Below are 15,193 nucleotides of genomic sequence, written 5' to 3' on the forward strand. Positions count from 1 at the left end.
AAGACGCATCCCATTTTTCAGACCTATTTTCAAAAAAAAAAAAGTGCGTCTTATACGCCAGCAAATACGGTATTTGTTTAAAAGCCTATTTTTCCTTTTGTGTTGAAAACTCATCGATAGAATAATAAAATTGCAGAAGAGTAATCAAAATTTTTTTGAAAACATAAACGTCACGTCCGTTTTTGTCTCTTAAAAGTTAAGTATTATCAAAAATTGCCAAATTAAATCTGAATCTAGAAAATTTAGAAAATTCAGCTGCAATGGGTATTGTGTATAAGAATTTGACCGAGAATACCAATGACCTGTCTAGGAGTACGTTTTTGCTCTTGAAACAAGTAGATTCTCTTAATCTCCACTGAAATGTTAGAATAAAAAATTCTACGGAAAAGAATTGTCTCGACTAATCAACTTTTAAGCTGCAGTGTGTGATTATCAAATTTTCTTGGATGAAATTAATTTGATATTTCAGTTAAAGTAAACAATTTCTACCTCACTGAAAATCCGGCACTGGATAGTCCTCCATTGTGAGCTGCTCAGTGTCTCCCACTGGATATGCAACTTTTAATAATTTTCGCAGTGACACAAAGCTGCTTGCCCTAGATGACGCTATTACTATTACTGATAATGAAGTCTTATAATTAAAGTGGCTGGATATCCCGATTTAGTACCGCTTAAAATCTTGGGAAATATCATTATTCTGTAAATATGCCTGGATTTTGTAAATAGAGTTGATACGAATAAGAATAGAACTGATTCTTTATTATCTTCCATACAGTCATAAAAATACTGGAAAATCAATAATCAAATAATCATGCTTTCTAGATGTAATTTTAAAGGAAATTGTATGTTTTAAGCCTCCAAAAGACTGGACTTCTAAAATATTTCTCGTCTTCTACTTCTGGTTTTGTACTTGGAAACGGGGCAGTGAAATTTGAATCATTGGTAGATTTTAAATGCATCACCTTCAGAAAGCTTTTTGAGTTTTAAACACATGAATGAAAGTTGAATTTCCGGAATAAGAAGAAATTAGGGAAGAAGATTATCTGATAACAAAATAATGTATTTTGAAAGTACTGTATTTCCGTATTGTCAACGAAATATTGTATTTTGAAAAAATATAATAGTCAAAAAATAAATATTAGCCAAGTATAAAATTGAAACTGAGTGAAACCAAAGAGATTTTCACCATAATCAGAACAATTGCGTTTATTTCAAATTTCTAACATAAATAACTGGATTTTATAATAATTGCAGCGATATGACGCATATTTCAATCAAAAGAATACAGTATACTGCTGATGGCAACTACCTCTAAATGTGGACAATATTTCAGAGAATATAAAAAACTGGAATACTTAACGTATTAATACTGTCGACCGTTGGCGGAAATTTTAGCAACGACCACTAATCGCCAATCCTTACAGCGGAATTCTAAAGGGCACGGTAATCCATATTTGGCAATAAATCGCTCTGCTAGGCCGCTCGACGGAATAGTTAGGCAAGTACCAAAATAAGCACAGAATATCATCAATAGGCCTACCATCTTTGCAGAAGACAGAAATCATTCGGAATCGTTAAATCTGTTTGAATGGTTACATTGCAATTGTAAGCAACTTAAATTGTCTTCTCTGGCATTGGTGTTCAAAATATTTATTCACTCTAAATTTAAATAAATATTGTTCTCTAAATTATGTAATTCTCAACAAACATTCGGAAACGTCACAGAAATTTAGTAATATCAGTATTTAATCAAGAAATAACTATTTGTAACCATTTCAACATTAACTATGACCCATCAAAGAGCGAGCGGTAAAGTCTCTGAAGACTGGTAGTTCGGTTAGGGATTTCGTCTGGGCGTTTTTATAGTTTTGCTCATGTGTAACGTGTATATCAGCCAATTTTCCTTAGAAATTCCTCCACGAAGTCATCCTTCTCTCAGGAAGATAGCCCTTGAGTGCTTTGCCGTAATCTAGTAATCCCAAACCCTCAATATTAACTATATTCTGTTTAAAATCTTTCACGAAGAAAAAGCAAAATTAGGATATTCAAGGATTAAATATGCGTTTCGAAAACTTGTACCTTGTTCCTTGAAAGGTAAAGCTAAAATAGAAAACTACACGTTATATCATTGTGAATTCTTTCCCTACTGTAATCAAACAAAAGAAATGTAAATTTTTATCTGTTTCTTTTGTTTGATTGAAATAACTATGATTTTTGTTGTCGCAGCATTTGTTTTTAAATTAGGTTTTCAAATTCAGAATGTTTCATATTTTCGTTTGTATTTCCTATTTTGATGTCAGTATTGTATCAAGCAGAATTTTAAGACTCGATATAAACTTGCATAAATTCTTTTCATTTCTTTCTTTTGAATAGCATCACTTTGATTTTTGTTGTCGCAGTGTCTGATTTTAAAACTACTTCTTTGTTTCTAAGTCCGTAATTCTTCCTTTCTTCTTTTGTATTGTCTTTTGTTTTAAAATCTTGCGCGTTAAATAATGACAATACTGAAAATATAATAGAACACCAAATATTTGGAATAACTAGAACCACAACTTATTCGGGTATTAAAAACGTCTACGCAGTTGTTAACAGTTCAAACTTCTTGAATATTCGGCTAAAATTACATATCACACACGTCTATCTAAAATAATTTAATAATAGTATTTCTTAAATGCATGTTACATTACCATTTTTATGCTATTTGAATTTATTAAAGATGAAATCATTAAAGATGCATAAATAAATTTACAACAAGCTTAATTGTGCTTAACTGGAAATAACAATTTGTATTCTCAGGATCCCCGGATCTCTAGATATTTGTAATTTCTTATATTTAGAATTTCACTGCATATTTATAAAACATTTCAGGTTATCTGACTTTAAATAAAATAAAATATATCACGTGTACAGCGTTCTTCTGTTTCACAAAATTCTCTTCGTATTTAATCTCATTCAGTTTAATTACACATCTTGTTTGCGAAAGTAATTTGGGTTATTAATTCTAGGTTGTTATATACTCACGGTTTTCATAAAATCTCAGAAATGAAGTCAAATAAAAAGAAGTAAATAAATCAAACGTTTCACGATTATTCTGTACTAAGGTATATAACATATCGCTTTAGAAACGTTTTTTATTAACTGAAGTAATAGTGCAAATTTTTATAAGTATTATTAGTTTGGTGTATTTCAAATTATAAAATTAAACCGGTTATATATGTTAAAAATAAAGATAAGGTTTTAATTATTTAGAAACGCGTTTATTGCTTTTGAATCGCTGAGATTATTAAGAAACTATCGTCATAATTTTAAAATATAAATTAAACATGTCGATAATCTGTCTCATTTAATATTTTAATAATCTAGAAACTTGCTTGTTTTCCGAGACGAGATGAAAATAATATATCATAAATGTTCTAACAGCGTATCATGATGGGACGGCTAAACAATTTTTAAAGAATCTGATAAATATGTTTCTAATGCTAAAAGGGAAAAAAGCAAAAATATAGAGAAACAATCATTTTATTTTATTCATCCTAAGAAATAGTTGTAACTTCAAACACGATTTTTAGAAAATATATGAAATTCTGAGGGATACACTTCAGAAATTTTAAAAGTAAAATTTTCTGTAATTCACTGGAAAAGAAGCCTCATAATCTTCCTTACGTATGAAGTTTTTTACTTTTCAATTTGCTTGAAATGTTGTAACACTGAATGTAACGTTTAAATTCGTGTTAGGATAGAAAAAAAACGAATGTTATAATTTCATCCTTAGCGCAAAGGAGTAAATTCTTGGGTTTAAAAAAGTTTCGTGGTTCAGGTCACGAGACAATATTTTTCGCCTGTGTATTTCCTTGAAACGAGTCTTGTATCAACATAGAAAAAAAAAAAAAAAGAGAGAACGTAAAGGGTGGAAAAAGCAGAGTTAACTTTTTGTCACATCTACCAGCTGCTAGGCGTTTTGGAAAACAACCAAGGAAAGGTCCCTGACATGGAGTGGGAATTTCTTACATAAAGTATTCTATCCCTCACAGCATCAGAATACAAAGAAGCAACGAAATACTAAAAATAGAAACATTTCTTGAAACGGTGATATTGAATTTCGTAAGTTAATTAAGTAAGTGAAATTTCGTAAGTTATTAAATTTCGTAAATGCATTCCACAATCGTGTGTGCATATCGTGAAATCTTTAAATTAATGGAAAGTTAAAATTTTAGAACTAAGTTTATTTCGTATTTACTATAAATATTGTGAAATGACCATGAGAAGGTTTTGCCTATCTGTGCTCCTTAAATAAAGCACGTCTTCTTACAAATAAACAAAAATATAAACATTCCCGGGCATAGTGAAAAAATTATGCGCATTGGAATAAGCTTAAGCCAGCACCAAAAGCGACCTTCATTTTCATTTATTGCCGTTGGTCATGAATAATGTTTTAGTACCATATAATATAAATTCAAAATTTATTTCAAATTCTATCATATAATGGGTTTCAAAACGGTAAATGTCAGAAGAATGCTCAAAGTGAGCGACTGACTCTCAACTCAGAAGCAGGATCAATGAATATTTTTAGTAACAGTTTAATGGCCTCTAACTACTAAATCGTCTACCAACGATCTGACACGCTTGCCAGTCTTTGTGCAATTCTGTTATATTCTTTTCCTATGAAATGAAATTATATTTAAAAGAACTTTCACTTCCTTTGGACCAAATGACAGGTTGAGAAGCATTTAAGATAAAATTAAGATTATTTTTAAACAGAATATCTTCTATTTTTCTGAAACACGTACAATACATAAAACACATTTTTTGTACATCAGCGAATTTAAAATGATAAAGTTTCTTCATCAAGAAAATAATTTGGAACACGTTTCTTTCTGTGTTGTTGTTTTCATAAGATTTATGAATACCTTAAGAAGTGGTGTGAAATCACATTGCTCGAGGGCCTAATGCTGGATCTGAAAACAGCTGACGGGCCAGAATGTTTTTTAATAACATGAAAAATTTTTATCAACAAAATTAAAAAAAAAAAAAATTCTGAGAGGTTTCAGATTTTAAATTAAGTGCAAAAGGGCGTTTTTTTAACATTTTGTGTGCTACCTTTATTTATTAAATATTATGTTCTTCGAACATAAACCGTATAATTAAGTTCAACAGCAATATCGCAAAATAATTTTAAAATGAGAATATCTTTAGAATTTCCGATGTAGTCTCGCGAGCTGCAGAAAAATTTTTTTTATATATGCAATGTTGCCATTGCTCGCTTTGAAGCTTTGAAATCGTTTAGTTTGTTAATCAAAAATTCGTTGAAGAATTACAAAATATGAAATCGATAATAAAATAAATTTCAAATTAGGGCTTCCACATGCCCATATGTTATGGAAGATTACGTTATTCCAATTTTGATGGCTCTGTGTATCGTTGTTTTATCACAATGTAAGATACATACATATATTCATGCAGATTCCTCATTATTTAATTTCTTTAAATATAACGCAGGGCTCTAATCCGTTTACTTAACTCGCTTACTGTTTCTCTTGTATCTGTATTTGAAATCGTTGAGTACGATTTATATCCCACGGTAAGTTAATTAGCTCTGTTTGTAGATTTTCTAGCTCGTTTATTACTTTCGAGATTAATGTTAATGAAAAAAATATAAATTTGGACGTGACTGAATCCTGAAACCTTTGCAACGCCATATTTGCACAAATACATAACTTTATTCGCGGGCCACTTAAGGTTGCTTCGGAGTAACATATAGCCCGCGAGCCGCTAGTTTGAGATTGCAAATATTTCTACTGCAGCGCTTGCTGTTTTTTGCATACTGAATTTAAACCTATGAGCTATTTAGGGCTACGATCTAAAATTCTTTTGTATAAAATGCTTGTTTCGATAGCGCGAAACTGAACTCTAAATTAAAATTATTAATAGCTTGTTTTATAAATTAAACATAATTTAATCTGTATTATTACATGCATATTTTATAAATACATGTGGTTGTTTTTTTATATAATTACACTGCTTGATTCCACCGCTCATCGTTCATACATTTTCTGGTACGTATAGATTATCCCGTGGACCGTGAAATTTAGCTACCGTCGAACCAAGAATGTTGGCGGAGAACTCAACATAGTTGGACCAACCGTGACAGTGCAATTCTGTAAGAAATGAAGCCTCTTTTACTTTCTTAAAGGAAGTAAAGGAAGAATGGTAATCGCGAAACCTTTCGGGTGTCATATTTCAACGGAAATATCAATTTTGAACATTCTCCAAACCCCATGGACGAATTTTTTTTTTTTTTTTTTTTTTTTTTGCGTGACGTCTGTATGCACGAACAAACTAAAGTACTCTTTTTTCCTAAACGGATTGTAAAATGGATTCAGAAGAAATTTTTTCGTTACGTCTATACGTACGTACATATGTATCTTGCACAACTCAAAAACGATTAGACGTAGAACGTTAACATTTTGTACATGGAACTGCTATAACATGTAGTTATGCATCCCTGTTTTTTTATTTCAGTCGGCAATACCAAACATATATATATATATATATATATACACACCATCTTACCCGGCTTTATTTTCACAATCGTTGGCCGTAGTCATATACTCCCAGTTACAGAAGTGTTTTAAATGACGAAAATATTCATTCTTTGGCAATGTCAAATTTCAAAAAAATAAAAATTACGACAAATAACGAAATCAAGCTACGTATGTAATAACATTTTATATATGTGGTTAATCTAATAAAAACTATCCAACCATATTTAATATTAGTTTATTGAGGTAAACAACTAGCAATGTTTAATATTAGTTTGTTATTATTCTGAAAGAATATTTAATAGGCCGTATAAGGCAGTCTTGTGGCGTCCACATCAGAATTTTTTATAAATAATCAATATCCCCCTTCCTTTATGCGCTTCGTAAAAATCTTCTCATCGATTTATACAGATTTATTAGGCCTTCCGATTTCACCGAAGTACTGTTTAGAACGCTGTGAGTGCAAGATATTTAATTGTTTCAGTCTATTACTGTTTTTGACGGCCGTATTCTTCAGCTGACCATATTGTGTCCATTTAATATACACTTCTTTGATGATAAGATCCTATGACTTTGAAAATAATCTACTGCTTACTCTTCTACAGAAGACAGATCGCAAATTTTTAACCTTTTTTTTTTTTTTTTTTTTTTTTTTGCAAAAGGCAAGAAAAAAGTATAATGATAACAGTTAATTTATATCTCTTTTCATAAAACGAAACGTAGCTTATCGAAAACTAATCGAGTTTGCATCAAATGAAAGCGAGATGGCTGTGTGTTGTGTTTATTCATAATTAAAGCTCAATTTCGGAGTCATGATTTTAATGATTTAGCAGTTCGAAAAAAAAATGTATTGCGTTTACCACTTTATTGCGAGTTTTTGAGTTACAAAACGCGACGCATATTTAATTAAAATAAAAACTGCGGAAACAAGATGTGTTTACAAAGGGAAAGAAATCTGAATGTTGAATTTCGTTCAGAGAAGTTTCAAATAATTATATGCTTCTAAAATGAACAAACTTATAAGGGCGAATCCTAAATTTTGGAGACATATAGTCCAATTTCATTTACAAAATCTCACTTTGTGAAACCTAAGATTTGCGAATTCTTTTTTTAAAAATAAAAAGCAAACAAAAAAAAATCGAAAATTATTAAGAAGTCCAAAAAGATCGGCTTATAGTAAGTGCATTGTTGCAAAGCCATCTTGAAGGCAAAATTCACACTAAAAATTATGTTTTATTTTATGAAGTTCTATTTTACGAACTGTTGTAAGGCACAAATAAATACATATAAAGACTAGATGTTGCCTATATCGCTATTTTGAAGAAAAGCAAAATTACCACAGTTAAAAAAATACGTGAATTTTATTTTTTGCATAAAATATAACGCAGACGAGATACCTTTTTATGCGCAAGAGTGTCACATATTTAACTCACATGTTCCGTTAACATGAGATTATATCAGTTTCGAAATAAGCAAAACATTTTTAAACCAGTTCTCGCTTACTGTTGTATCTCAACGTCATCAATTCTCGTTAACACTAATTAATTTCAGTAGAAATTTTCAGAAAATTTTACGCCAATTCAAATTTGCATTATCTTGTGATCTGTGTCACATCCTCCTCCCCCCCCCAAATGAAAGAAGCCGAAGCCATTAATGAAGTCGAATGTATTTTCTGATAAACAACTAAGTTCTTTAAAAACCAAACCTAAAATGTATATAACGAAATGTTACGCTCAACCTTCATACAGTTATGAAAAGAAATGATGCTTCTGGTCCTTCAAATCGTTTTGGATTACTGCCTGTGAACTCAGTTAAAGAACTGCTGCTAAAAGAAAGACTAACTTCTACATCTACCCTTACCTCGAAAGGCTTTTCATTAGTGTCATGTCTTAAGTTCACGGTGTCATTTGAATAGCAGTGTCGCTGACAGAGAACAACATGCTTCAGGCGCAGATTTAAACAGTTGCGAAGTTTTTTCAGAAGAAAGAAAGGGTATAATCATTTACGCTGAGCGTAAACCAGAACACAATGCATATAGGCCTATAGCATCATGCGTGATGAGCTACAGTATCCGAAAATAGCAAATGCTATATTAATTACACTTCCAAATTAAGAAATGCCCCAGTTTAGTGAGGAGCTTCTTAAGTTTGACGCTGTTTCAAAAATTGTTACAATCTTCATTGCTTCTAATGAGATAATATCCAGAAGTACGTGTTGGTGAAATGAAAATCAGATACTAATGAACAAGAATTTTTTTTAATAAGAGAGAAGGTTTGCTTATGCATTATGATGATTCTTATCAGCAAATATTGTTCCTATCTTAAATGGTTAAATTTAAAGTTAACAAATGATAAGTAGAATTTTATTTATTATACTTTTCCTCTCAACCTATTATTGCCTGTTATTTTCCTCTTTAGATTCGAAATATTTCAATTACTTTTATATTATTTATACTTTTATATTACATCATTGTAAAGGTTTAACTTTAACAATGATGTAATATAAAACTAACTAGGTTTTAGAAAGTTACTAAATTTACGAAGTAAACTCTTATACTTTTTTTAATCACAAGTTCTTTTGAGAAAAGAGACAATATTTAGTTGTTACAATGATAGGTTTATTTCTATGCACAAAAATTATTTAATTTTTATGGCTGTTATTTAGTGAAACGTATTTCATAATGAGCCGAATATTTTAAATTTTGAATTAACATTAGATGCTCTGAAAAGCTAATCATTGTTATTGTATGTAAGCCACCACGAAATGCATAAAGATTTTCAAACGTTAAATAACTGTGCTTTATCAAATTTTTTAAACATTTCTACAAAAAGCATTATTTACTAACGCTTCAAAATCAGTTATAGATAGAATTTCAGGTCGCTAACCATTAGCAGTCCCCGCCATCTAATTATGAGGAAAATATAGCAATCAGGAAAGGAAAAAATACAGAATTTAATTGGCATGTTCGCATTTGGACGCAGACATGCCTAATTGATGGATATTCTTTCACAAATGAATTGGCTTCTACTATGATTTCTAACTATCTATATAATGTCTTGCAGTTATTATTTTAAATTTATATTTTAAATGTTTTTGTTTCTGTTTCAACACGAAGAAACTTTTTAAAAAAACATTTGGAACTACGCAAATACTTTTATAAAACTAAAGAAAACAAACGCCTCTTTCTCTGAAATAAATCATTTAAAAATCAGTATTCACTTAAGATGCAAATGAAGCAAATGAGATATTAAGCAAACTTTGAAAAAGAATTTATATAAATATCTCTAAATGGGAACACTGGCAGGTGTTGGTGTGTTGGCGTATTTAATTATGGCAAAGCACACGAGGGCTATCTGCCTAAAGGGAGGGATGCCTTTCGTGGAGGACTTTCTAAGGGAAACTGGCTCGTATACACCGAACACTGGCAGGAAAACAATTGATTAAATTAAGTTGGTTAAATTTTCTTTGAAATGTTAAAATGTTAACAAACTCTTTTTAGATCCTCCCGAATGGTCCTTTTGTATCCTAGTACATATTATATGCATTAGAAACATCTTATTAATCATACTAATATAGTAACAAATATGACAGTTAAAACGCAGTGTAAATTACATGACTTAGGCCTATTATAAATTACATCAAATCGATAAAAAGAATATATTGTTTTTAAATCGCTAAGTTTATTAAGCAATATTGAATGTTTTAATATGAAACTAAAGTATATATGCTGCGTAGAATGGCATCATCATATCAATTTTTAGCCGACATAGATGAGAAATTAAGTATTTTACGCCCATGGAATTGCAAAATCTTTCATGATTGACAACTTACCAAGTCATCTGGGTGATGGGTTATTCAATTATGGCAAAGCACACGAGGGCTATCTGCCTAAAGGAATGGATGCCTTCGGGGAGGACTTTCTAAGGAAAACTGGTTCGTATACACGTTACAGATGGGGAAAACCCCGAAAACGCCCATGCAGCCAGCCCGTTCGCGGGATTCGAACCACGGACCGAACTACCAGTGTTCAGCGTCTTTACCGCTCGGCCGCTGGTGGGCCCCCAAGTCATCTGGATGATTAATACTTTGAGAACATAGCATAATAATACGGAGTAATTGGAAAGTAAGGCTATAAAAGTTCTTAACGATAAAATTCTAACTTCTCTCTAACTCTTTACAGCAGACTCACTTGTTGCAAAATAAATAACTATATTTTGCTCACCTCATTAAGCCTTAGAATCTCAAAGCTCATCAAGTCCTTGGCTTTTGTAATTCCTTTTAATTCCATCGTATTTGTTTTTATTCTATTATTCGATGATTATCATACGTGAAATAAGAACGAACATATCTTATCACGCTGTAGAAATATATAAATAGCATTACTTTTTTTATGGTTAGGAACAAGAAAGAGATAAAAGAGTTTTGGATCCCATCCACTGACACTGTGAAAGTAGCATTTTCTGATTCATCTACAAGCAGCGTTGTTACAGTCCTTCACTTGTTAGAAAAGTGCATTCTACCTTCTTGTTCTCTTTCTTTAAAAATGAAATCGGTAGTAAACAATAACGCCCTTTTGCTGCTCAGTTGAGCAGCATAAATTTGCAAGAGATACATGTGTTTGCAAAGTGCGAAAATAAATTACAAAACTGGGTTACGTTGTAATCCCCTGATGGAAAGTGGAATTCGTGTCAAGATGCGGAGGATGTTTACTCATTGAAACGGATGGAGTGCCGTGAATGGAAAAGTGAAGAGAAGCAATCCATAGTTCTATATTAAGGTTTAAAACCCTGAGTACTTTATAAAATGCGAACTAGGCTAACATCGAGAAAGGAGCCATTTGGCGAAAACAATTAAAAGCTGGTGAAACTCGTAGAACAATATATTATTTTCAACTTTACAGCATAGGTAAAGAATTGTAGTCTTTAGTTTGTTTCTTGGAATACAAAATATGTCTTTCGTTTCATGATACAACAATAAAACTAAAATAATTTATTTGCATAATTTTACAAAAATTCTTTAATTAAATGACAGACATACATATCGTTTTTTCCTTTCTGTCAAGTGGTCGCTGCAGATAAGCAACAAAATTACATAAATTTTACTGATTTAAATTCAGCACATGTAGTTAAGAAAGCCAAACCAAGACAGTAATGAATGCTACAGTCAAAGATATTTCTAACAATGAACTTCCAAAAACAGCAGATGCCTCCGAAAGATAAAAGTGAATAAAAAAGGTGAATATTGGTTTACTCGCGGCGGGTTCATTTCTCGGCAAAATGACTGTAAGTTTTTTTATGGCTTTCTCACTTCGCAGACAATCTCTTAGAAAATCATGTCTTTAGGAAAGTCGCCAAGTAGTCTAGAAAGTCTTTCACGAAGACATCCTACAGCAGATTGTGTTCTAAATAACTAAGTAAATAAAGTGAAAATTAATTTATTTTAGCAATAAATACGCTAAGAAATTTTAAATTTAAAAAATACATTGAAAATACTTGTTTCCTCTTTATGAACCAATTATTCGATTCAGTTTCCTGCACCATGTTAAAATTTGCATATAGTGAACAAAGAGTAAATTGAGTCTTCTTTTCGAATTAGAGAGGTTTTTCAAGCAAACTCCAAAATTCGATTTTTAAAGATGCTTTCGAACTAATTTCAATTTCGAGAAATTTATAAAAGGTGTCAAAATCCTTAAACATGGTATCTCTAAATCATACTTTATGTAAGGCATTAATTAATAAATGATGTTGAGCAGTAATTAATATATAGGGTCAGACAGCGTAAAAATAAAAAAACAAAACTTTTCTAATCTCCCGCTATATATCAGATATACAAAAGGTGAATCCAATGTAATATATACAATTTAATAGCGCTTAAAGATGAACACGTCATTCAGTATACTGAAAATAATTCAGTAATATCCCACAGCGCGATAAGAGAGAACCTGTCTCATATTTAGGGGATATTCTTTAGATATACGACACCCAATCCTTCGAAATGAACACTACAATTACATTTTTATACAACAAAAATAAGGAATTAAGAAAAGTCATTTGATCAAGAGAAATTAAAAAATGTGCTTTAGACCAAGCATATTTCACCATCAGTTGCAACCGAATTTTATTATTTTTATTTTAATAGATTTTGAAGTAGTGAAAGCAGAATTTAGATGATTTTTCGCTTGAGAATCACTGTATCATTCCTTATTATTCTTTACATATTTATTCAGTCTAAATGTCTTTTCTTAATTCTTCTGTGATATAACCTTCTCTTTAATTTGAAATGTTGTGTTGAAATATTCCTTCAATGTAATTGCATTGCTTCTGCGATCCATCATCTGTCATTCTATCTCTGAATTATAGATTATTTTATTTTAGTTAACAAGGTTAATTGAAATGAAGTGTTGCAATCGACTTACATTTCACATGCCAAGTAAATGTTTCACATGCCATATACTCGTAAAAGAAAGGAAAGATAAGATAGCTCGACTCATAACTACAACAGCATCATTTCTCTTAAGAAGGAAAATCTAAAGCAGAAAAGCTCTGTTTCTTGGTTCTCTGCATTTCTTTAACTTCTAATATGTTTACTGAGTAATAATTTCTGTCGTAAAGAAAACTTTTGATGTTACAAGAATCTTTCCCATTCCAAGTCATGATACCGTTACTCAGAATGGATTGGGTTGAATTATCTCTTTATGACAACGTACACTGTGCTACGTACCTAAAAGAAGAGATTTCATCCTATGGACAACTGACTCATAGTCATCTTACACATGAGGATATCCCAAAAATACGTAAATATCAAAATAACAGAAACCCAATCTGTTTCCAGGACTCGAACCCAAATCGAAAAATCATTGTTCAATGCTCATATATAAACGGCCGCTGGTACATGCCCAGTTATTATAGTCTTAATATTTACGACCATTTCCTGTGATTACTTTCAGGAATCATAAGAATGACTGTTTTCTTATATGATTTTATGAATCACAATTTTCTTACATGGATCACATGAAAATGTGCTTCATTTTTAATGCCAGCGGTTTTATTGTGCAGATATAAACTTGCATTTCTCAAGTCATTAATAATGAGTGAGTTTTTAAAAGTATTTTTCTACTTTAACTCAAAAGATTTAGGTCATTTGAAACTGATCTGATTACATGAATAAAAGTTATCAAATTAATTGTGACTACGCCTGTTTGTGTGACAACTCATTTGGTATGAAAATCAGCAACAATTTCCACTACTTTCTTCTTCCTTCACGAGGACCTCCATTGAGATATAATTTTCAGTTTGATGAAATAATAATGTTTTGAACTAGAAAAAGGTTTCTTTTGCTACCCTCACTATTTTTTCACTTATTTAATCTAAAAATAAATATCTATGTTATACTTATTGGCCTCTAGTGAACATCCAACTTTCGTTTCTTTCTATAACCGCTGCACTCAGTAACTTCATGTTGGTTAGCTTTTCCTGTTGCTAAGCTTTATATTATCTTTAGATTGCAGACCGAAACTTATCAGGCGTGAAACTTCGTTGGATATATGTGCATTATTTCCTTTAAGAGGCAATGGCATATCTCACAATGCTGCTCAGTTGGATCAAACGACACAGCTAATTTGCTTCTTTCCCTAACAGTAAGCAGAAACAAACGGCTGCTTTCTGTCGCAGAAACAACCAACTAAAATAAATAGCTTCCAGGAGCATGGAAGTGTGCATGAGCCAGCTTAAATGAGTGCATGACGCATCCTTCCCTCCTTATCTCGCAAATTAAGCTTGTATATTCAAAAACAGCAAAATTTATTGATATTTATATTCTATAATATATTTTAATATGGTTTTCAACTATCTTCTTTTAAAGCACCATTCTCGTGTCTGGGGAAACATCGTTGTCTCATTTTAGTTTGGTTTATGGGATTACGGCAAAGTCTCGAGGGCTATCTGCCTAAGGGCGGATTCCTTCGTGGAGGAATTTTTAAGGGAAAATTGGCTCGTATACACGTTACACATGGCGAAAAACATAAAAACGCTCACGCAGCCAGACCGTTCGCGGGATTCGAACCTCAAATCGAATAATCACGTTCAGGTACTTTACCGCTCGCCCGCTGGTGGACCTGTCTCATTTAAAGGAATTATGATATTGCTACCATGATGATATTCTGTCATGCCCCAACCATTCAAAAATGATAACCTTAAAAAGAGCATGCCTTAGTTAATATTCATCACCCCAAAACTCATGTATCAAAGTAAATTGCTATCAATGACAATGAAGGATTTTAGGCAGTCGTTTAAAGTTTAATATGGTTTACAATTATCTTATTTTAAAGCAACATTATCGTGGGGCCCACCAGCGGCCGAGCGGTAAAGTCGCTGAACACTGGCAGTTCGGTCCGAGGTTAGAATACCCCGGACGGACTGGTTGCATGGCTGTTTTCGTGGTTTTCCGCATGTGTAACGTGTATACGAGCCAGTTTCCCTTAGAAAGTCCTCCACGAAGGCAGCCCTACCCTTAGACAGATTGCACCTCGAGGCTTTGCCGTAATTAAATAACCTAACCTAACCAACATTATCGTGTTTTTGGAAACATTGTTGTCTCATTTTAGGGAATTATGAAATTGCTACTATCATGTGATTCTCTCATGCCCCCAACCATTT

General features: G+C 31.9%; 1 protein-coding gene across 3 annotated transcripts in view; it reads right to left on the minus strand.

Moving 5' to 3' along the window:
- The window catches only part of LOC118185241 (uncharacterized), a 265,229-nt gene that overhangs the window by 239,152 nt on the left and 10,884 nt on the right, over positions 1-15,193 (minus strand). Inside the window, exon 1 of one of the 3 annotated variants that reach the window (XM_035355073.2) lies at positions 10,762-10,934. The exons of the other annotated variants lie outside the window; for them this stretch is intronic. Coding sequence (XP_035210964.1) covers positions 10,762-10,766 — 5 coding nt within the window. The 5' untranslated portion in view covers positions 10,767-10,934. Of the gene's footprint in view, positions 1-10,761; positions 10,935-15,193 lie in introns of those variants that run through there. 3 annotated transcript variants of the gene reach the window in all.

Source organism: Stegodyphus dumicola, chromosome 5 (genome assembly GCF_044657685.1).
Source record: "Stegodyphus dumicola isolate Sdum_Otavi_A_Nest chromosome 5, ASM4465768v1".
Classification (NCBI taxonomy): Eukaryota; Metazoa; Arthropoda; class Arachnida; order Araneae; family Eresidae; genus Stegodyphus; species Stegodyphus dumicola.